General features: G+C 48.2%; 1 protein-coding gene across 1 annotated transcript in view; it reads right to left on the bottom strand.

The window, feature by feature from the left end:
* Nucleotides 1-21,559, bottom strand: part of Ppm1h (protein phosphatase, Mg2+/Mn2+ dependent 1H) — a 265,243-nt gene that overhangs the window by 48,502 nt on the left and 195,182 nt on the right. The window contains exon 6 of the mRNA XM_032913223.1: nucleotides 16,888-17,006. Within this exon, the coding sequence (XP_032769114.1) occupies nucleotides 16,888-17,006 (119 nt within the window). The remainder of the gene's footprint in view (nucleotides 1-16,887; nucleotides 17,007-21,559) is intronic.

Raw genomic sequence — 21,559 nt, 5'->3', positions numbered from 1 at the left:
CATACCCAGAGAGACACCATCTTGCTAAGCAACCAAAGCGCTCCCCAACTTAAACCCTTTCTGCTGACAATCAGAGATGTACAAGGCTGCGTGCACCTTTATCCAAACAGGTCCAGGGCTCAGTAGGATACCGAAGATCTAAGGGGGGATTGCTGGATTGGTTTCATGGAAGCCCACTGCCTCTCCAGGAGGGAGGAGAAAGTTCTCACAGCAGTCCTAGCCCTCACAGTCTCTTCTCACCACACTGGGTGGGCTTGAGTGGATGGTGGTGAGGAGAAGCATCATCCTGATCGCAGGCTCACACTGCTACCTCCCTAGAACAGAGTCTTAACAGTGGTTCACATCCCACAAGGCCCAGTAGGAGACACCAACCCAGGCTAGAAACCTGAGTGTCAGTGGTGGCTCTCAGAGCTTGGCAATACCCCAATTAAGCAATACTGGAATCTGTCCTGGCTCTCCCCTGACTGCCCCCACCACCCTCGATCTTCTTAGGCCTTTCTGGAAAAAACAACGTGGGACTGGCAGCCACCTCATGCTTCCTTTTCTTCTGCTAGCCATCTGTATTTCCAAAGGCAAAGGAAGTTGCGGAAATGGAGGCTGCTTCCTGCCCCTGGTGTGGTGCTAGCGGGACCCTGTTCATCCCCTCATTGCCCGCTCGGCTCTGTGTGTGTGCACGTGGGTGCACACGCACACTCACACAAGATTCGGTATTTAAGTCTTAGTATTATTTTTCAAGTGTTATCTTTGAAGAGCCTTTTTTTTCCCCCTGGCTTCAAAGTGTTACAGAAAATTCTCAGATGCCTCGTAAGCTCGCAAGTGGGTGGGAACTTGGCCTGCTGGAGAGATGGGGCCAGACAGTCAGGAACACTGAGTCCGAGGCAAGCTTAAGGAGAACCGGCTCTTATCAGAGCTGTGGGAGATAGGTCCCTAGGAAGAGTCTGAGGGAAGCAAGAAGTATCTGGTATTTGCAAGGAATCTTAGGGTCTAGTCTTTATGCTTTGGCCAGGTTCAAATTCTTTGTTACAGGCTCAACGGTGCATGGCAGGATTGATTGGCTATCAAATTTGTGTGTGTGTGTGTGTGTGTGTGTGTGTGTGTGTGTGTGTGTGTGTGTGCGCGTGCATGTGTGTCTGTATGCAGGCCTGTGATAGTTTAACTCACTGGCTTCCTAAATTCTTGTGTTTACAGCAACTTTCAATTGATATTAAGTTACATGACCCCTGGTAAGGTCAACGTGAGGTCTTCTGAACAGATCCGCCCTTTCTAACTTCGGTCCTTTACGTATCTTTATATTATTAGTCAAACGTCTGTAAGTGTTAAGCCGTTATGCATTTGATGCATCTCTGCTGGATCCAGGTACAAACGCCAAGTGTTGGCCGTCCGAAAATGATTCATCTTTGGTCAGAAGCTGTGAGAAGACAACAGTGTCATCTATGCAAATGTGACCTCCTATCAGGCCCTCAAACCTGTGCTAGGTTCAAAGCCAGGAGGTAGACAGAGTCACCATCTCAGCCACAGAAAGGGGAGCCTCCTGCCTCGCAGGGAGAGCTTTCCATAATGGGGTTCAAGGTCTGGTCCTAGGAAATCCCCCAGGTGGCAGAGCTGACCCAGGAGCCCTGGGAAAATTCCCGCTGTCCTGTCACCCATTAGCACGTTTGAAACTGACCATACCCGGGGCTTGGGGAGCAATAACCGTATCTTTTTGCCTAAAGCTTGGTTCTCAACCTTCCTAACATTGACCGTCTAATACAGTTCCATGTTGTGGTGAATCCCCCGACCCTTAGCCATGACATTTTTTTTTTTTTTGCTACTTCATAACTGTAATTTTGCTACAGCTATGAATCATGATGTAAATATCTGATATGCAGGATGTCTGACGCGTGACCCCTGTGGAAGGGTGGTTTGACGCCCACCAAGGGGTGGTGGCCCTCAGGGTGGGAGAGGCTTGCCCCTCTCCCACCAGCTTGCATATAAGAGACAGAGGCAACACAAGGGGCTGGAGAGATGGCTTGGTGTGTAAGCTGCTTGTTTCATGTGCTCATTAGTTTTTGTCACCTTGACGCAAAGTTACCTGGGAGAGAAAACCTTAGAGGTAGAATCACCTCATCTAATCAGCAAATGGGCATATCTATAGGGCATTTTCATTAACTATTGATGTGGGAGGGCCCAGCCCACTGTGGGTGGGGCCATCCCTAGGCAGGTGGTCTGGGGTTGTATAAGAAAGCGAGCTGTGAGGAGTCAGTCAGTAAGCAGCACCCTCGATGGCTTCTGCTTCAGTCCCTGCCTCCAGGTCCTGACTCTTCCTGATGGACTCTAATGTGTTAGATGATAGAACAAACCATTTCCTCCCCGAGTTGCCTTTGTTGCTGTTTTATTCCAGCAACAGAAAAGCAAACTGCGATACAAGCTTGATGACCTGATAGGTGGTGGGTAGGTGAACACGTGCCTTCCTGGAGCTCACTTGACCCCCAGTGTGGCCAAAGGCAAGCTTTAGGTTTAGTGAGAGAACTCAAGGTGAGGCGGAGCATGGGCGAAGACAAGACACGCACCTCTAACTTCCACAGGAAAGAGTGCACATGGGCTGTGTGCACACACACATAGCCATGCATGTGCACAGACAGACGGACACAAAGACACACAGACACACACACATTCAGACACACACATACACACACCACACACACTCAGACACACACACACACACACACACACACACACACGGGGGAACAGAGCTGGGTTTTAATACTGGCTTATCTATAGTCTCTTGAGAACTTGACTGGATTAGAGGAAAGATATGCTTTGGGATCAGTGGGGTCAAGCCAACTCTGGTATAAACAAGCACATATTAAATCAGCCTTTTTTATTATATATAACACAGACAGCCATCAGTGTTTTTGTTCCATCTGATGCTGCCTGGCTTGTTAAAAATGCTCACCTTGTACTCTCGCACACTAACTGGTTTCACAATCTATGAATGGCTCCCTGTTCACAGTGAGTCCTGGGTAAGGAAACAGAAACTCTTCAGAAGCTTCCAAACCAGAGGCTAAGGCTTCGAGCAGATAAACACAGTAGGTACTCATTCCTCATGTTTGCTGAGAATCTGTCTGCCGGGGCCTAGGCTCTCTCTGGGAAGACCGTTTCCTGACTCACAGCCCCAGGATGAGTAGCAGAAAGGCACTACAGAGCAGACGGAAGCGCTTAGAATCTACTTTTGAAAACTAGAATCGAGTCTGTGTAAGGAGAGCCGGGCTATTTCAGGACATACCATTCAGAATGACTCTTAGGGAAATTCCAGATTTGGAAATTATTTCTGATTCACTGCTTTCTTGGTGTGCATTAGCACTTGCTAAGAGAGCTTCATATTCTAATCAATAACATTAACTCTCCCCACAGACCCGAATCATAGATCCTCACTTTTATGAACACACCGATGGAAAGTGATTTTAGGTTTCACTGGGACCATTCATTCTGAAACAGATACAAACTTCACTGACACTGGCCTTTTATGTATGAGATCACGTCAATATATTCAACAAAATCCGATGACCAAAGCTGACTACACAGCCACAAATGGTAGGGAGAAAAATTACAGGGGACTTCTAGTTACAGGGAAGTCTTCCTATGAAGGCTTATGTCTCCATGCCAGCCCTCAGAACCCCCACAGAGCCTCTCTCCATCTGCCATCAGGGCACTTACATCATGGAGCATAAAGCCCTGAGGCTCTGGGGGAAGCCACACTTAGGACTGCACCACATAGTACACCTTTCAAGACCTTCCATGCAAGGGTCTTGGATTGATAAGACCACACAGGCAGAGCCAAGCGCCTCAGAGAGCGTGTTGGTCCTTTCCTACACCTTCTGCTGGATCTTAAAGGACCATGAATGCTTTGGATAAGTCTACCCATAGGCGACTTCTGTTTTAACAGACAAGATGGCTCCTATGCTAGGATGCAGACATGTGTAAGTGAGACAGATGCTTAGCCTCTGGATTCCAAACCACTCTCACACACAGGGAAGAGGCATGGATCTGGGTGAAGGTCCTTGTCCTCGTTGGTGGGAAGAACAAACCCTCCTGGCTCATGTATCAAGATGAGCAAGTACTACAGAGGACAGGGTGCAGAGATGACATCCGGTTACCTTTCTGCTATCACCTCACTCCCAACACTTCCCTGGTTATTACACAAGTAGACTTGTGGTACCCTGAGTTTGTTCCAGGCAATGCTATGTGTATGTGTGTGTGTGTGTGTATGTATGTATGCATGTATACATAAATCTATATGGTTTATACATATATGTACATAATTTAAGGGTTACCTTAAATTCCTAATTTTCCCTCTTCCTACTTCCTGTTTTACCGGCGTGCTATCACATCCAGCTCCAGGCATGCTCTTGAAGGGTACATCTTGTCCTCCATTTTCTTCCTTTATCTTTCTGCCTTCCGTCCATTGTGGGGTGAGTAGCTTTCCTTTGTTATGATGTCCTTTCTGCCGTGACAGAGGCTTGAGTGCTACCAGGTAAGGCGAGCATGCTCAGAGCCAGCTGTTCTCCCCCTGTGGGTCACGACCCCTCTGTGAGTTGAATGGCCGCTTCGGAGAGATGGAATATCAGATATTCTGCATACCAGATATTTACACTGTGACTTATAACAGTAGGGAATTTACAGTTATGAAGTAGCAAAATAATTTTACGGTCGGGGGAGGGCGTTCACCACAACACGAGGAAAGCTACATTAAAGGGTTGCAGCGTCAGGAAGTTGAGAACTGCTGCTCTGAGCCCTCTGACACACGAGTGCGTCTTTCGACACAGCAGTGAAAGTCAGATAATCGTGCCTTCAAAATAGTCCCTCTTAACCACTTTCGAGTTACGCCAGCAAGATCTGCGTCTTCAGCAGGGGCGGGCACAAGACCTTACCTTCACTCTGCATAGTCTCGGGCTTGTCTCCAGTTAAGGACAGGACACGGTGATAGGGCAAGTTCTTTCAGGGTCTAGACCTGGGTGGATGTTAGCCAGCCCTCTGGGTGGGTGCCCAGCGTGAGCTCAGCTCCCAGGGGTTTTAAATCAGTACTCTTCCCTGCTGATTCTGAAGATACTCCTAGGCCACATCGGGTTGGTGCTTCAAGATCTGTTATCTTGAAAACAGCAACATCAATCTCGCACTCTGAAGCTGCCTGTGCACCGAGTATGGCAACAGCCTCAATCGCTGATGAGAGTGGAATATCAGACCTGGGGTGTGTGGAGGATGTCAGGCGGGGAATCCCTGAGAGTCATAGGTGTGCGTTTCTCTGGAATTTCCTCACAATAAGAGCTTACTGATGGCTTGAGATTGGTTCTTTCTTCTCAGTACACCGCCCGGTAGTATTTCTTCCCTGCCTGTGCCTTCCTTCTTCACAGAGGAACAGCGCTCTTAAGGGAGAAAATGTAAATAATGCACATTCATCCCACCTTTCGAATGGCTTTTATGGTTCCTCGATGAGTGTGACTCTAGGCTATTGTGAGTTCAGTGGTCACTCTGGGCACACTCCGCTTCTATACCTCCCACACGTTAGTTGCGAGAGACTACTGCCAGCAACCATGTCTAGCTGACACACTCCAATCTAACTGTGTACAACCCTGAAATAATTACACACTGGCTGCGAAGGGACTAGCTCGGCCCAATGAATCTCCTGTCTGCACTCTGGGTCCTTTGAAGAGTCCCCAAGAAGCAGTAGTCAATAAAGGCTTAATAATGCCTAGCACGGCAGGGGATTTGCAGGGTTCTTGTGTCCACCAGGCTGGGTCTATGTCCTCCACGCTGATTATTAAAACATTTTGAATATCACCTCTGGCTTCTGAGTTCCCCAAACCCACATTCTGCATTAACCCCTTTGGCCCCTGCTTGTGCTGTTTCTTCGCAAACAATATCCATTCTGGTAGCGTTAGTCCCCTTGAGACCCTGTCCTCATCTAGGTCTTTAGATTCTAACACAGCCTTCTGCACAAAGTTACTCCCAAACCCAATCTCCTCTCCCCACAACAACTGCTTCCTACTACTGCACTGGTCCTGAATTTAGACCCTTGTCAATGACCTCTACGTTTCTCCACAGGGACCAAGAAGAGAGTGCAGGCCCGAAGAATCCTATAGGATAAAAAGCACACAGAGAATGACCCAGCAGCCCAAAGACTCTGCAAACGACCCATATATGATGGTTTGCATATGCTCAACCCAGGGAGTGGCTCCATTATAGGACGTGGCCCTGTTGGAGTAGGTGTGGCCCTATAGCCCTGTTGGAGTAGGTGTGGCCTTGTTGGAGTAGGTGTGGCCCTGTTGGAGTAGGTGTGGCCTTGCTTGAGTAGGTGTGGCCTTGTGGGAGTAGGTGTGTCACTGTGGGTATGGGCTTTAAGACCCTCATCCTAGCTGCCTGGAAGTCAGTATTATGCTAGCAGCCTTCAGATGAAGATGTAGAACTCTCAGCTCCTCCTGCACCAGGCCTGCCTGGATGCTTCATGCTTCTGCCTTGATGATAATGGACTGAACCTCTGAACCTTTCTCTAAGCCAGCCCCAATTAAATGTTGTCCTTATAAGACTTGCCTTGGTCATGGTGTCTGTTCACAGCAGTAAAACCCTAACTAAGACACCACAGTAAAGACAGGCCTAACTAGTTATTTCACATCCAGTGTCTAACTACTTCAGGGCTGCACACAGTTAAGTCAGAGTGTCTCAGCTAGACGTTGTTGTTGTTGGTAGTCTCATGTAACTAACATGTAGGTGGTATCATGCCAGGAGGAGGTTGGTTGATATGAGGGTCAGGGCAGCATTGGCAGCCTCTCTCTCATACACTACATGCCACCTCAGCAGTGCTGGACCTGTCTCTTCACCTGCCTGCCCTGGGGTAGAGCACCCGGGCAAAGCTGTCCAGCTTACCCTAGCTTTGCTTCAGACCCTTGCACCTCTCAGCTGCCTGTGCTTCTATTTTTGCCTTCTAGCTTCTCGTTACTTCAGGAAACAAATGTTTGAATGCATTCTGGATAATAAGCCCCTGGTTACTTCTACTAATGCTGTATAGCTTACACACACACACACGCACACACACACACACACACACACACACCTGTACACACAAATGCACAGACATACACACCCATACACTCATACATGTATGTACACTCACAAACATATACACACATGCACACACATGCTCAGACATACACACTCATACACACATGCATGCTCATACACATACATGTACACTCACATACATGTATACATACATGTTCACACACGCATGCGCAGACACACACTCATATGTTCACACATGTTCACACACTCACACACACATGCATGCTCACACTCACTCGTACATGTACACTCACACACATGTCTAATGATTATTGAATTAGATATCCTTGCAGCACTCAGGAGCCAGGAGTTTTGCCAGGCACCTGGCATACAAAGTCACAATGTAACCATGGCTTGATTCTCTAATTAGCCTCTGATCACAAACGGAGGGACCACCCTGGAGTACACTGGTGAGATTTGTAAAAGCCACGCAGGTGAGAACTGAGTCAGCAAGGCAGCCTGGCTTTACCACATTCATAATGTTATGCTTCACACCCAGCAGGTACATAGCATAGGTCTGCAAAATATAAAAGGAGGGTCCCCAGGAGTTCAGTGGTCCCTGATCTGTCTACCTCAACAGAAAATTTTGAAGGCCTGCCTGTGACATTTCCCAAGGCTCCCGGAAGAGTCGAAGCTGTGTGAGTACCGTGTGTTATACACCCCAGCCTGCATTCATGGAGGACGAGCAGCCCACCCATCCTAAGTGAGCGCGTGGGACAGGGAGGATAAAGCTGCGACTCCTAGGAGGTTCTTTGGAGAAGAAAGGCTGTAAGCAGCCTGGCTTCGTTAGGCGTGGAGACGGTCCAGTTAAACGAGTGGAGAGGTGAGGCTATGTGTGAGTGTGCACGTGGGTGCTCCATCGAGAGGGACAAGGCTGCTTGGGCATCCCTTTTCTTTCTCTTCCCAGAGGCCTGACAAAGCCTGTCTGTTTTTGGCTAGCCACCATTTGTAAAGACCTCGAGCTTCCCCTGGCTTCCCGCAAGGGGCAGGAGTGGGAGCCATTCATCACTGTCAGGAGATGTGCTGCCCAAGGCAGGGATGGCTGTCCTCCCTGCTGCTCCTGCAGCAGGAGACGCAGATCTTGAAAAGATGCAGAACATGCACATTGCAAAGACTGTTCATCACCATGGCTCTGTGAGCCGGGGAGAGGCCACTCTCCGAATGGTGCTGACCCAGTCTCCCTATGGCTCCAGCCCCCCTTTCCTGCCTGGGGCTTGGAACAGGAAGCCTTTGAGGGGCTCAGTCTAGGTCCCAGACCATCCTCATACCCGAAAATCTACTGAGGTTTGGGGTAAAAGTTCTCTGAGGCAGCGGCCAAGTCTTCACCCCATCTCCACAGAATGGAGATTTTGCTCTGTGTTCTGCAGCCAGACTGCTGCTAAGCCAGCCTGTAATAATCGTTAAACTATGAAAACACAAGTTGCTGGGAGGAAATGAATACCAGCTTTCACTAGGGAAAGGCCTGCTTTCTTCTGAAGTAATTATAAAATTAAAATGTGATATTTCTCTGGTGAGTCTCAAAAGCTTCCCAGGGCGGTCCACAGCACAACAGAAATGTCAGGATTTGCAACAGAGTGGGACTGAGAAATCCTTCTGCGCCCCAAAAACGCCAGTCAGAGACATCCGCGAGTGAATTCCAAAGATTGGGTTAAGAGTGATTAAGAGCAAAGAGAAGGAAAAGTAGAGACTTTGGATTTTTCAATGACTCTGTAAAACTCAAGAGTCGAGCCGCTAGAAAATGCAGACTTTCTAAGACTAATACTGCCAAGCTAATTAGACCCACAGGCATGACCGACATATAAATTCAAGCCCCAGAGAAGGGTGCTGTCCCTTTAAGAGCTGCCTGGGGATCAGTGGGCAAGCTAATGAGAAGTGTCAGTAATGCAACTTTATGAGGTGGCCTGAGGGAGGCGGGAGCCTGGGGTTCCTGTAACAGGGCTTCTGGCTTGACTCAATAAATCAATTTGTATTAAATGTGGGTGCCACTCTGGAGTTGGCCGCAAGCCCTTCTCATCTCTCTACTCCCTCTGCTATGATCTACCTGGATGTATTGACAGAGGGCACAGAGGAAAGACAATACCCTCGGAACTCCGCCCAGCAGCCCCCCACACACACTCTGGGCTGCCTCCAATGGGTCTCTCTTTCCAGAAAGTGTTTGGATTATTGGTAAAAGCCCAAGGCTATGGGGCTGGGTCTTTTCATTACTGAGCTGGGCTCCAGGCTGCAGACTGTGAATAAAGGTCACCCTGAAAAGGAACTGAAAGGCTTGGGACTGAACTTACTTTTTAATCAGATCCCCAGGATCTGAGCTACTTCCCAAGAAGTAAAAGAAAAGGCGAGAAGAAGGCAGCAACATCTGGCAGCAGCCTAGGGGGTGTAGGGGGAGGCTGTGCTTCTGCACAGAATGGGGGAGGAGAGCATCCTAGGGGGCAGTAGGGGAGGCTGGGAGGGTGCTTCTGCACAGAATGGGGGAGGGAGGAAGCGATTTGGGTAGATGAGGTGGGCTTCCCTTCATGGTCAGCAGCATGTACTTTTTTTTTCTTTCTGCCCAGCAAGGGGACAGCTGGAAATGAGGTAGACATTCCTAAATGCCATGACAGAAGTCCCTAGACATCTGGAAGGTGGAGCAAAGCCCATGCCCCAGCTACCTCATTAAGGCCACGACTTCCCTTTGGTTTTCCCTACTAAATGTCTGTCTGTCCATCTGTCTGTCCATCTATCTAGCTATCTCTCATCTATAAATCTAATCTAATATCTGTTAATCTAATCCAATCTATTTAGAGATAGGATCTCATCTATCCCAGCCTGGCCTTAAACCCACTATATGGCTGAGGAGGATCTTGAATTTCTAATCCTCCTGCATCCACCTGCTAAGTGCTGGGATTATGGACATGTGCCACCATGCCCCATTTATATTGTGCCAGAGATTAAACCCAGGGTCTCATTACACTGTAGGCAAGTACTTAGCATCCCTAGCTCCCTGCTCACCCTTTGCTGCGGGATGCTCAGCTACAACTTCCTGCACCTTCTGCCACAGCCTGACCAGACTCATGCTCGCCCATCATCCAGACCACAGTTCTGGCCAACAGGACTTCCCACCTGAAATGAATGCTCTAACCTGCACCATCTAATCCAGTAGCCACTAGCTGGGTGTGGCTACTGAGCAAGTGACATGTGGGCAGTGAGACTTGGTGAATTAATTTTTAATTTTATTTAATTTTTAACTAACTGAAATTTAAGTGGCCACATGTGGCTGCTGGATATTATGTTCGAGAGCATAGGAAAAAATGGAGAGGTTCCCTTCGCTTTTATTCAGGCAGGGAATGCTGAACCGAGAAAATGAAGGCTGATTCCATTGGTTTCCCGGTGGAAAAATCCCAATTTGCTCATAGCTTTAAGGAAACAGAGGAGGGGGAAATTACACTGACACATCATTAACTTAGAATCATTAGATGTTTAAGGGCTGCAAGAAATGAAAATAAAAGGTCAAGATCTCTGGGTTCTGCTTCTCCCAGAAGCTCAAAAACCAGAACAATGCTTACCCAAGCCCCCTCCAGACACCGAGGTTGGCGAGAGAAGCATTTTACAAATAAGGGACTTTGGCAGAGCAAAAAATATCAAAACGCCTATCACCCAAAGCAATAAACCATGTGATCCCATGTTGTCAGCACAGCATCCACCCACTGCCCCCTCAACAGGGCCATCGTGAACGTGACAGGTAGAGAGGCTTGGCTTGAACGAAGAAGTCTGGTGTGCACTGCTTATACCTACCACCATCTGGAAGAAACCTCACATTTGCATGATGGACTTTTCTTCATTGACCCTTGCCCTCTCTACAAATCCCATCAGCCCAGAGCAGCTGCTGGAGAATCTGGCTTGAAGCCAGGGGTGAAGTCACAGCCTCCTCCCACACCAATGCCATCTTGGGCTCAGCACCCCATGTGGCTGGATGAAGGGCAAGGAGAACACTGATCCCTACATGAGAAAAGCGAAGTCGCCAGCAGTCCCCGGAGCAGGGACCCGGTGCCGCAAAGCCAGCTGTGAGAAACTGTTGTTTCAAGTCGGTAACAAAGATGCTTGCCAGCAAATTACAGTCTAAGACAGCTCAGAGGGCTGCGGGCTGGGCCACGGAGCTCTCGAGCTGACACGATGCCAGCTACGCCAGCTACAGCGAGCATCCCGCAAGAGCAGCTCCACACAAAGGGCCAGGGAGGAGGGGCACCAGCCTGGGGATTCTGGCACCCAGACCAATGACACAAGGCACAGAAGGTGAGAGCTGAGTGGGTGATGGGGAGGGCGGGGAGCAAGGAAAGGCCACACCAGGGACCAACTCAGAGCGCCCCTCCCCTCTTAGACAAAGGCTTTGTAAATAAATCAAGCCACTGAGCGAACCATCAGAGGAGATGGGGAAGTGGGGGGCGGGGAGTCAGGGAAGCAACCAATTTCATGAAGAAACTGGCCCTGGTGACAATAACCTTTTGTCCTCTAAACAATCTGGGCCTCCCCAGCTGCTCCACAGTCTCCGAGAAAGTATGAGGGTGGGAGAGAAAGGGTCCCTATCAGGAAGGACAGATTCATCTTTAATTATGAGACAAGGCTTCCCAGAGCTGACACCCTCTCCCACACTTCCTCCCTGCTGCACGCGCACCGCAGAATGCCAGCACCGTGCTCCCTAATGAGAGGCGTCAATTTCCCTATGCACAGGTTCTTTGGAGATATTGCCGAACACACACACACACACACCCCCCCGCACACACACGAACACGCACACACACACACACACACACACACACACACACACAAGCACACACACACACACACGCACACACATGTACATGCACACACACACACACACGCACACGCACACAGTTTCCTATGCACAGACTCTGGGTGAAAAGTCGGAGGCGTCCAGTTTTAATTTGGCTAATGGTCTATGGGGGCCACATCAGGAGGGAAGGAAGTCACTGCCTTGCATTTTCTAAGATACACTGTTTCATCCTCAGGTCCATAAAGGACTGCTGAGGAGACACCCGTGTGAAGGGAGGTCCTCTGCTTACATTTCTAGCAGAGCTCAAAACTGAATGGAGAAGCCTGTGGGTCATGAGACCCCTTTGGGCGGGTCCGATGACCCTTTCACAGGGGTCACGGATCAGATCTCTCCACTACAATTCACGAAAGTAGCAATTAAGGTTATGAAGTAGCAACGAAAACAATTTTATGGCCACGGCAGGAGGAACGGTATTAAAGGGTTCAGCCTTAAGAAGGTAGAGAGCCACTGCCCACTGCCTGCTGCCCTAGGGAAAAGCTGGCTGGCCTATGACATACAAGGAGTCCTGAAATAAGAGGGAGATACTCGAGCTCCAGTCCACGTGCTCAATGGATGATGAAACAAGGGGGGCTCAATACTCTGTCATCAGCAAGCAGTACAGAAGACAGTTGTGCACACTTAAAATGACACATCTCAGGGCTGGAGAGATGGCTCAGCGGTTAGAGCACCAGCTGCTCTTGCAGAGGTCCTGAGTTCAATTCCCAGCAACCACACGGTGGCTCACAACCATCTGTAAATGAGATCCAATGCCCTCTTCTGGTATGTCTGAAGACAGCTACAGTGTACTTATATATAATAAGTAAATAAATCTTTAAAAAAATAAAGTACGATGACACATCTCGGGTCACATCCCACCCCTTCCTCATACTCGTCTGGTAATGACGAACAAGTTAACCTTTCTGCCTCCGTCTCTTCGCCTGTAGGATGTACTGAGTATGTCGGCCACTTTAACAGCAAGCATCTGAGGAATTAGATAAAGCTCTCGTCACAGGGCTTGGTCCTTAGCTCTTCCAGTAACTCAGCCAGCTGTTACTCTCATGACTAATAGAGGAAGTGAAAACCCTCCACAACTAGGAATTTCCTGCAAGGATTGAACAGCGTAGGAGAGTGTGGACCTTTTGTTAGCCATTTCAGAGGAAAAGAGTTCATGGCCCAAGTTACTCCCAAAGCCAAGAAACACAAGGCAAGGGGAGGTAAGGAACAATTTGCATCCTGGGGCAGGATACACTCCCATTGCTCGGCTGTCCACCTGCAGCTAACACCACCCACCTAGTAGTCGTTTAAGGTTTTACCAGGAAAAGAAACAGGCTGCAAATGCTCTGACCCTTCTCGTGAATTAGTGCTGCAACCTTTCTCCTGTATAGGCAACTGGGAAAGGGAGCAGACACCATGCTTCGGAATGACTCCCTGGGCTCAGTTGGTAACGTGTTTATGTAGCATGCAGAAAGCCCTAGCTTCAGGCCTACAAACCCAGCACTTGGGAGGAATGGACAGGAAGGATCAGAAGTCTAGCCCTGGTGTAGGACTGTACTAAACTCCCCCTGAATCTGTGGCTCTCGACGGAGCACTTCCTAAGGACTCACAAGGTCCTGGCTTCCATCTCTGGCTGTACACATAGCAAGCTCCAGGCCGGCTTAGGCTGTGAGAGACCCTTACGACACCCTCCCAACCCCCACCCCCACCCCCCACGAAATAAACAATTAAACATGCTACACAAACCAAAACCGTTAGAGCATTGAAAACACTTTGAAGTGCAGCTTGTTCTGGTTGGGTCAGAAATGGGATCTACACAGGCTGCATGTGTGCATGTGTAAACGGGTTTTTGAACTTCCCAAGTTCCTCTCACAAAGATTCAAATGGCTTTCCTCCTCCCGTTTTCAAGTGAAAAAAAAAAAAGGAAGAACAGGTAGGAAACACACAACAGCCTACCTAAATCCTGATCACACCCGAGCCTGAAAGTCAACAGCCACACGGGAATTACCCTGGAGATAAAGCAAATCCTGCCTGCCTGAAGCCATTCTCAGTCTTGGCTGTTCAATTATTTAGTGTCTTCGGTGACGTCCCACGCAATTAAAAGCGGCTCCTTGGCTCTGTGTGTAGCGGCCAGGCTCACACATACAGGGGAGTGGGGATGGAAGAGAAGGAGGTTCTCTGAAACCTGTCTAACAAAAGGGCCCGCCCACCCACTGCTATGTGAAGTGCATATGAAGACGGATATAATCCACTTCCTGAACTTACTTTTAAAAAATTACAAAATGAGGGCACTTTAGCCTTGTTAAAGGGAAAGATATAGGAGCCACTCAAAAGGAAAAAGTTTCGAGAGACTGAAAAGGGAACATAAAACCCCCTAACCTCATCTCACAGTTTGAGTGAACAGTTACAGCCTTTGAAAGCATCTTGTCTATTAAATCAATGATTCCTGTCCCCCAAAGTCCTTTCCAAAGCCAGTGAGAAACGGCCATGCCGCCTCTCCACCCCGAGTGAAGGGAATACGCCAGGTATCTGCCACAAAGACATCCATCCTCCTTAGGACAACATGGTATTGATTCCTGGGCTTCCGCCGACTCTCACCCTAGATTAGAGGATAAGCAGACAGCCTCATCTCAATCTCAAAGATGACCTCCGTCCCATCCTTCTCGTTGACCAATGGCCCACTGACCTGCCCCTCATCCTCCTTCACCCTGGGATACCTGCTGCCCTGTGGCAAGCACTGGTCTGGGTGCTGGTTACCCACTGCCTGAGCAGACATTTAAAGAGGCCACTGACTGCTCTGACTCAACACCTTGCATGCAAACCTGAGTCCCTTTGCTTTCTGACTGTCTCCACTCTTACCGTTTTCTGCTTGCACCCTTATATCTACGCCAGGAGCCCTCGCAGTTTATCTATGTCTATAGACATCTGGCTATGCCGCTCTTCCTCTGGGTACCCGACTCTGCTTTCTGAAGTCAGTCTATCCCACACTTCCCTTAATATAACCTACTGAGGACATCCCTTTCATTTAACTGTCCCCGGGAATGCACGAGAGCGGCTTATGTCGTCCCACAGGAGGAAGTCTAAATTGCTACCTTCCCGCGTCTCTGTCAATACAACCTCCGTCTGTTCTCATTATCCAGCGTTGGGATTATGCCCTACCTTATCATCTCAGATGCGGTCTTCCTTCCTGTGCTCACAGTTGCACGCATGCCTCCACCTTCTTGCTGTATTTCCGAACTCCAGGGTACATACTTATATCTAAACTCCTCCATGTGCTATCAAACCGTCTTCGCCCTGACTTTCTACTTGATCTTTAACAAGGAGTGCTCATTTTCCAGACTGGACACGAGTGTATCAGAAGACTTCAGAACAATGACTCTAGGACTTAAAAACTCACAGCTGTAAATACCACAAGTCCTACCTGACAATCTACCCCCATCATGGGTTTGGAGGGGCACTCCATAATGCACAGTACCCTGGGGCACTGTGAAGGTAGCCAGAGTGCCGAAACAAGGAGGTGCATCCATTTTGAATAATGATTTATAGAGATGGACGGCGAGCAGACGTTGACTCACTGATTTCGTCTGAGAGGATGAAGAGTAGACTGGGCTTGGGACCTGCTTCTCCACTTAGCCAAAGGCAAAAACAAAACACCAAAGGACAACCAGAAGTCTTTCAGACCAAGCTATGTCTTCCTTGGGTAGTTGAACTTGTCCCTACCTGACACTATGTGTCCCAGACCCTCAGGCACAAGGTCATCCTCACGGCGATCTGGGCTGTGTTATCTCTTACGGTCAATGGAGAGGAGATAATACACTCGCTGCCTTGGTTGGTGATGGAGAAGGGAGAACAAACTACCTCAATCTTCTGCTGTCCCTCACTCAGGTTGGCAAGAGGCTCCCTCACGAGGATCTCAGGTGGAAGAGCCCATCATGTACCCTCACTGCAACCTGCCGGGCAGTGGTTTCCCACCCCAACCCTGTTTCACGTAACTCGACCAACCCTGCCCATTATTCAGGCAGAAAGAAGAAGGTCTTAGTCAACACCGGTCAGCTCTAGACCACGGCCTTGGTGCTTGTATAGGTGTGTCTGGAGGACAAGGCCCCCCATGTCAAGCGTTCTTACTTCATTCTGGATGTGATAAGAAACATATCTGAGCGGTCTGTGGGTTGTGTAAGTGTGGATTCAATAATTCCCAGATGGAAAATACAGTTTTTAAAGCATGTGCAGTGAAAATGCCCAGATGCTTTTTCCTGTCATAATCTTTTAAATGGTAAATACCAACCACGTGCATAGCATTTACCTGGGGCTGAGCATTTTAAGTGGCCCACGAGGACTTGAAATGTAAAGGGAAGCTATGCATAGACTGAGTGCAAGCGCTGTGCCATTTCTATGGGGTGTGTGAGTAGTCCCAGACTTTAGACCTCTGTAGAGGATCCTGGAGCCTCTTATGGCTACAGAGGGGGCACCTGTAAAGAAAATGTCTCACCTCCCGCAGGCTTCACAGTGAGTCTTCAGAGATGATACCTTTTGATACTTTACCCATGGGGTTGGGGGGAGGGATAGGCTCTCGGGATAGTTTATCCATCTCGTTCATTCAGAGACTCATGAATTGGAATTCAAACTCAAGTCAGCATGGCTCACTAAGTCACATTCTCTTGTGCCCTTCTCGCTCTTTGATCACCCTGTTCTAAAAACATGTGTGTGTGTGTGTGTGTGTGTGTGTGTGTGTGTGTGTGTGTTCATACACATACACATATCCTCCAAATGACTGTGTCATGTGAGTCTAGAACAAAGTCCGGTTCACGGCACCAGGTGTCCCTGAGCATCGTCTTGGAAAGGTGGAGGCAAAGTCACACAGGTAATCTGAGCCCTGGTCCTATGTGGCTGTGGACTCATCCTTCACCGTGAGCCCAGGTCCCCGGCTGTGTTTGTGCTGGCGATTTTTACACGGTGCAGTGGTACCCAGGCATGGTGAAGTTCGTTCTTACCAGCCTGTCATGTTAAAGTCCCGGTACAGCATCTTCTTCCCGAGTTCTTTCCTCTGTACTCTCCTTGGAAACTCCAAGTGTGTGAACTCATTTCCCAGCAAGTGAGGCTGCATGAACGCCTAATAGCAGAAAGAAAAAAAAAAGAACAGAGAGATAAAAGACAGAAAGGAAAAAGCCACAGACGGATTTTAGAAGACAAAAATAAAACTTGAGGATGTTCTGCAAATTGAGACAAGCCTCACTTCAGAAATGGGAAAAACTGTCTTCTGTTTTGAAGGAAGTAAATACAATTTGGAACTTAAACGCTAACAGAGGGCAAGGGAATAAAAACACTGCCCGTGGCTTGATAAGTTAATTGTAATCAAAGGCATGCATTTGATGCATTAATTGTAATCAAAGGAGTACACAACTGATGGCTTAGGGATGAGAACGGGCTTCTTCAAAGTCCAGATTGTAGTTCAAACTCAAGATGGTTTTACTTTCTGGAAGGCACGTGGGCCAGACTGAAGGCCAGCAAGGTCACCCTGACTCCTCCCTAGCTCTCTTGGCTCTCTTCTAGCGGAATAGAGCTCCCTATGGACTCGCCTTTGAAAACCACAAGAGTGTCTCCAGAACATACAGGAACCAGATCCCTCACAGCGGTACTAGACACGCAGACCTTCTACTGGACCCATTCCTCCTTCAGTTTGCTCTGCAGGATTTTCCCCCAGATTCTCTCTCTCTCTCTCTCTCTCTCTCTCTCTCTCTCTCTCTCTCTCACACACACACACACACACACACACACACACACACACACCCCGCCCCAACAGATGGCTTCTATTTCCTGTAGATCTCTGTTCATATTACAAAAGTCTCCAGCACAAAGTCACATCCAGGGTTGTTTTGAAAGAACAGCCTCACTATTACAGTTAAAGATGCAAACCTGGCTATCCAAGAGATGGACTGGTCGCATTTCAACTTCCCTGCTGAAGCCACAGTCTCTCATGCCATGTCGCACGCCATGCCCAACTCTTGTGTGAGAGATTGGCTCTCCTGATCAAAGGAGTGGACAGAGCCCACCATGCCCAGCCACTGTAGGGAGGCAAGGGATGGCTGCCCTCCTCAGTTAACTGGAACAAGTTAAGTTTCTTTTATCAGAAAGGCTTACCGCATGAAGTGTTTGGAGAGGAGGTGGGGGGCACAACTGAGTTGCTTCCAGACACATCATGTGAAACCTTAGGGGTAGGACCCAAGTTTATATGAAATCCACTTATGTTACAGAAACGCCTTATACACATAGCCTGAGAGCTGTTTCATACAGTGAGACAAACTCACTGGGAAGGAAGAAAACTAACATGTAACGGAGCAGGTTCCTGCTAAAATCCGGTGAGCTCTGCACCTGAATTTTGTGATCTTAATGAGTTCTTTAATCTCTTGAGCCTTGGTTTCATTGTCTTTAAAGTGACAATATTACTGACATTTTCATAATTAGTATCTTTAGTGCTGTCATGGTTGTCTTTGCTCATGGGAAACAATGAGGGCTGGAGAGATGGTTAAGTAGGTAAAGCACTGGCTGCACAGACCTGAGGCTCCAAGTTCAAGTCCCCAAACCCATGTAGAACGGGGCATGGTCATGTTTGCCACACCAGCTCTCCACAGTAAGATGGGGGGCCAAGAGACAGGAATCCTTGGAAGCTCGGAGCCCAGCCAAAACCACTGGTGAGCAAGAGACCCTTCCTCAAACAGGGTAGAAGGTAAGGACTGACATCTGCCCTCTGATCGCCACACATTCGCTATGGTGTGCGTACACATGCACGCGCGCACACACACACACACACACACACACACACACACACAGAGAGAGAGAGAGAGAGGCACACAGAGAGACAGAGACAGAGAGAGAGAGAGAGAGAGGCACACAGAGAGAGACAGAGAGAGAGACAGAGAGACAGAGAAAGGTGACCTTTAATTCCATTTAATGATCGTTATGCTCAGTGGTTTCTGAGATCTCTTTATGTCCTTCTGAATCTTAGAGCAGGAGGCATCACTACTTCATCTGTGGGCCCCAGAACCACAGTGAGTATAGAGAGAATTTCAACACAGGGACAGCAGTGCATAAAACCAATACAAGGCGCTGCGTGACTATGCCAGTGATGTGCCCAAGCAGCAGCCATGGCCAAAGGGCGGTTAGGGTTTTGTTTCTCCTTAGCATTGACTCACTGGTGCTGGAGGCAGAGGCAGGCAGATCTCTCTGAGTTTGAGGCTAGCCTGGTCTACAGAGTGAGTTTCAGGACAGCCAGGACTACATGGAGAAACCCTGTCTTAAAAACAAAACAACACTCTCCCCAACCCAATAAAAACAAACAAACAAACAAACACACACACACACAGAAAGTGCAGAGCTGAAGATTAGGGAGTCATAGGCAGTGGCATCTCTCACATAGCCTCATCCTCTTCTCGAACTGCGAGGCCGGACCAGCATGGAAGTCTGGTTCATTTCCTATCTCTGGGTGGGACTGACTGATTTAGGGGTTACATTCGCTTTATACAAGTACTTCACCTTCCTCATCTCACGCAACCATTCCGCAAAGCCTGTCATATGAACACAACTTAAAAAACAAGGAAACGGGGTAGGAGATATGGCTCGGCAGCTAAAAGCAGTTGTTGCTCTTGTACTCGGACCTCAGTTTGGTTCCCAGCCCTACAAAAGGCCTCACAATCACCCATAACTCCAATTCCAGGGAAGTGGATGCCCTTTTCTGACCTTTGCATGTACCATGTACCATGCAGGCACACATACATACTACATATGGGCAGAACGCTCATACCCAGAAAAATAAATTAATCTCTTTAAAAATTCACTTCCAAACATTTAAAAACCAATCAAAATAAACAAGCAACAAACCAAAATGAACCAAAACTCAAAGAAACAGGCCTCGGAAGGTTAAGGCACCAAATCCAAATTCATCAGCTAGGACGGGGTGGCTTGGGCCTGCTCAAAACTCCCACTCACCCCCGCATGTTTACACAGACAATGAGAGGGCCCCGAAAGGCCTGTTAGCATCTGCTCTTAGATCATGCAGTCTAAAACAGCAGTTAGGAATAAATACAACACAGATCTTCACGTAGGACGGTTGCAAGGATGTATCTGACAGTCTCACAGCGAAAACAAGACAAAAATCACTTAATACAAAGCAAAGTAGTATGAATTCACGAATGCCATGATGCACTTGATTTAACTGTACAGAGCGGGTTATTACAGAAACAGGTATGTGCCGGGCATTGACGAACGACACAGATCTTTAATCCCTGCACTTGGGAGGCAAACGTAGGTGGATCTCTGAGTTGGAGGCCAGCCTGGTCTACAGAGAGAATTCCAGAAGCAAAGATCCTCAGAAAAGAAAAACAAAAAAAGGAGCAAAAAGAAAAGAAGTAGCTGTAGGCGAGTGCAGAGGCTTAGGTTGTAACAATGTATGTATGTGTTTATTAGGTGTATTGTAACAATGTATGTATGTGTTTGTTTATTAGGTGTGTTGTAACAATGTATGTATGTATGTATGTATGTATGTATGTATGTGTTTATGCAGAGGCTCAGGTTGTAACAATGTATGTATGTGTTTATGCAGAGGCTTAGGTGTGCTGTAACAATGCATGTATGTGTTTATGAAAACGGTTATGTGCTGTGGTTTGTGTGTGTCTCCTTGGTCTCATATGCTGTTAGCACTTTGCAGAACAGGCTTCTGGGAGGTATTCAGGACATTAAGGTTCTGCAACCATGCCCAGTTGCTGCTGTCATACTGAGGGTTCAGGGGTGGTGGTGGTGGTGGATTTGAACACTTTTCCCTCCTGCTTTCTACCATGTGAGGAGGTAGGGAAAAGGCTTATAACCTATGACCTTGACCTTGGGTTTCGAAGGATTGGGAGGGGAAAAAAATCTGTTCTTTATAAATTATCCAGTCAGTAGCACTCTGTTACAGTGGCACAAAATCTGCAACACAGTGTCTATCCAGAAACTCCACACAATGCGTATTAACAACAGGCAGGACAGATCCAAAGCACATTTGTCAGGTCACCTGCTTCCCTAACTTGGGTAGCGAAGAGGGTCATAAGCTATGGATATAACAACTCAAAACCAGCTCCTTGGGTTCTGTGGAAACCGTGGTGGGCAGTTTGCTTCCTGGCTACCAGGGAGCGAGCAGATTTCTCTACAGTGATGCTCTGCCTCACACAGACTCCAGAGCAACAGCGCAATCAACCCGTGAGCCTACGCTTCCGAAACTGTGAGTCAAAATAAATCGTTTCTCTCCTTTTAAGTTGATGTACTTCAGATATTTATCACAGTGCTAAGAAGCAGGGTGACCCTCGGTTCATAGCGATTGGAAGGGCTGTGCCTCATCCTTTTCTCCTGAAGGCACAGAGCTTAGCCAACTTTCTTATGAAAACAGGTCACGATTCCCGTATTCCAGGCAGACACTTATAGTCTTTGATACTCAAGAGGCTGAGGGGGGAGTTAGAGATGGGCTTGGTGGTGTAGGATGGGGGTGGGGACAGAAAGAAAGAGGACACAGCGAAGGGCGAGGGGAAGAGCTCATCCCAGAGACGGCTTGCTTTGCGCACAATGGATGGAAACATCACGGATACCATCAGTATGACTGATGTGCACTTGTTATATTACCTCTCTTACTTTATTATC

The sequence above is a fragment of the Rattus rattus genome, chromosome 1 (genome assembly GCF_011064425.1).
Source record: "Rattus rattus isolate New Zealand chromosome 1, Rrattus_CSIRO_v1, whole genome shotgun sequence".
Classification (NCBI taxonomy): Eukaryota; Metazoa; Chordata; class Mammalia; order Rodentia; family Muridae; genus Rattus; species Rattus rattus.
This window is presented reverse-complemented; position numbering and strand designations above follow the sequence as displayed.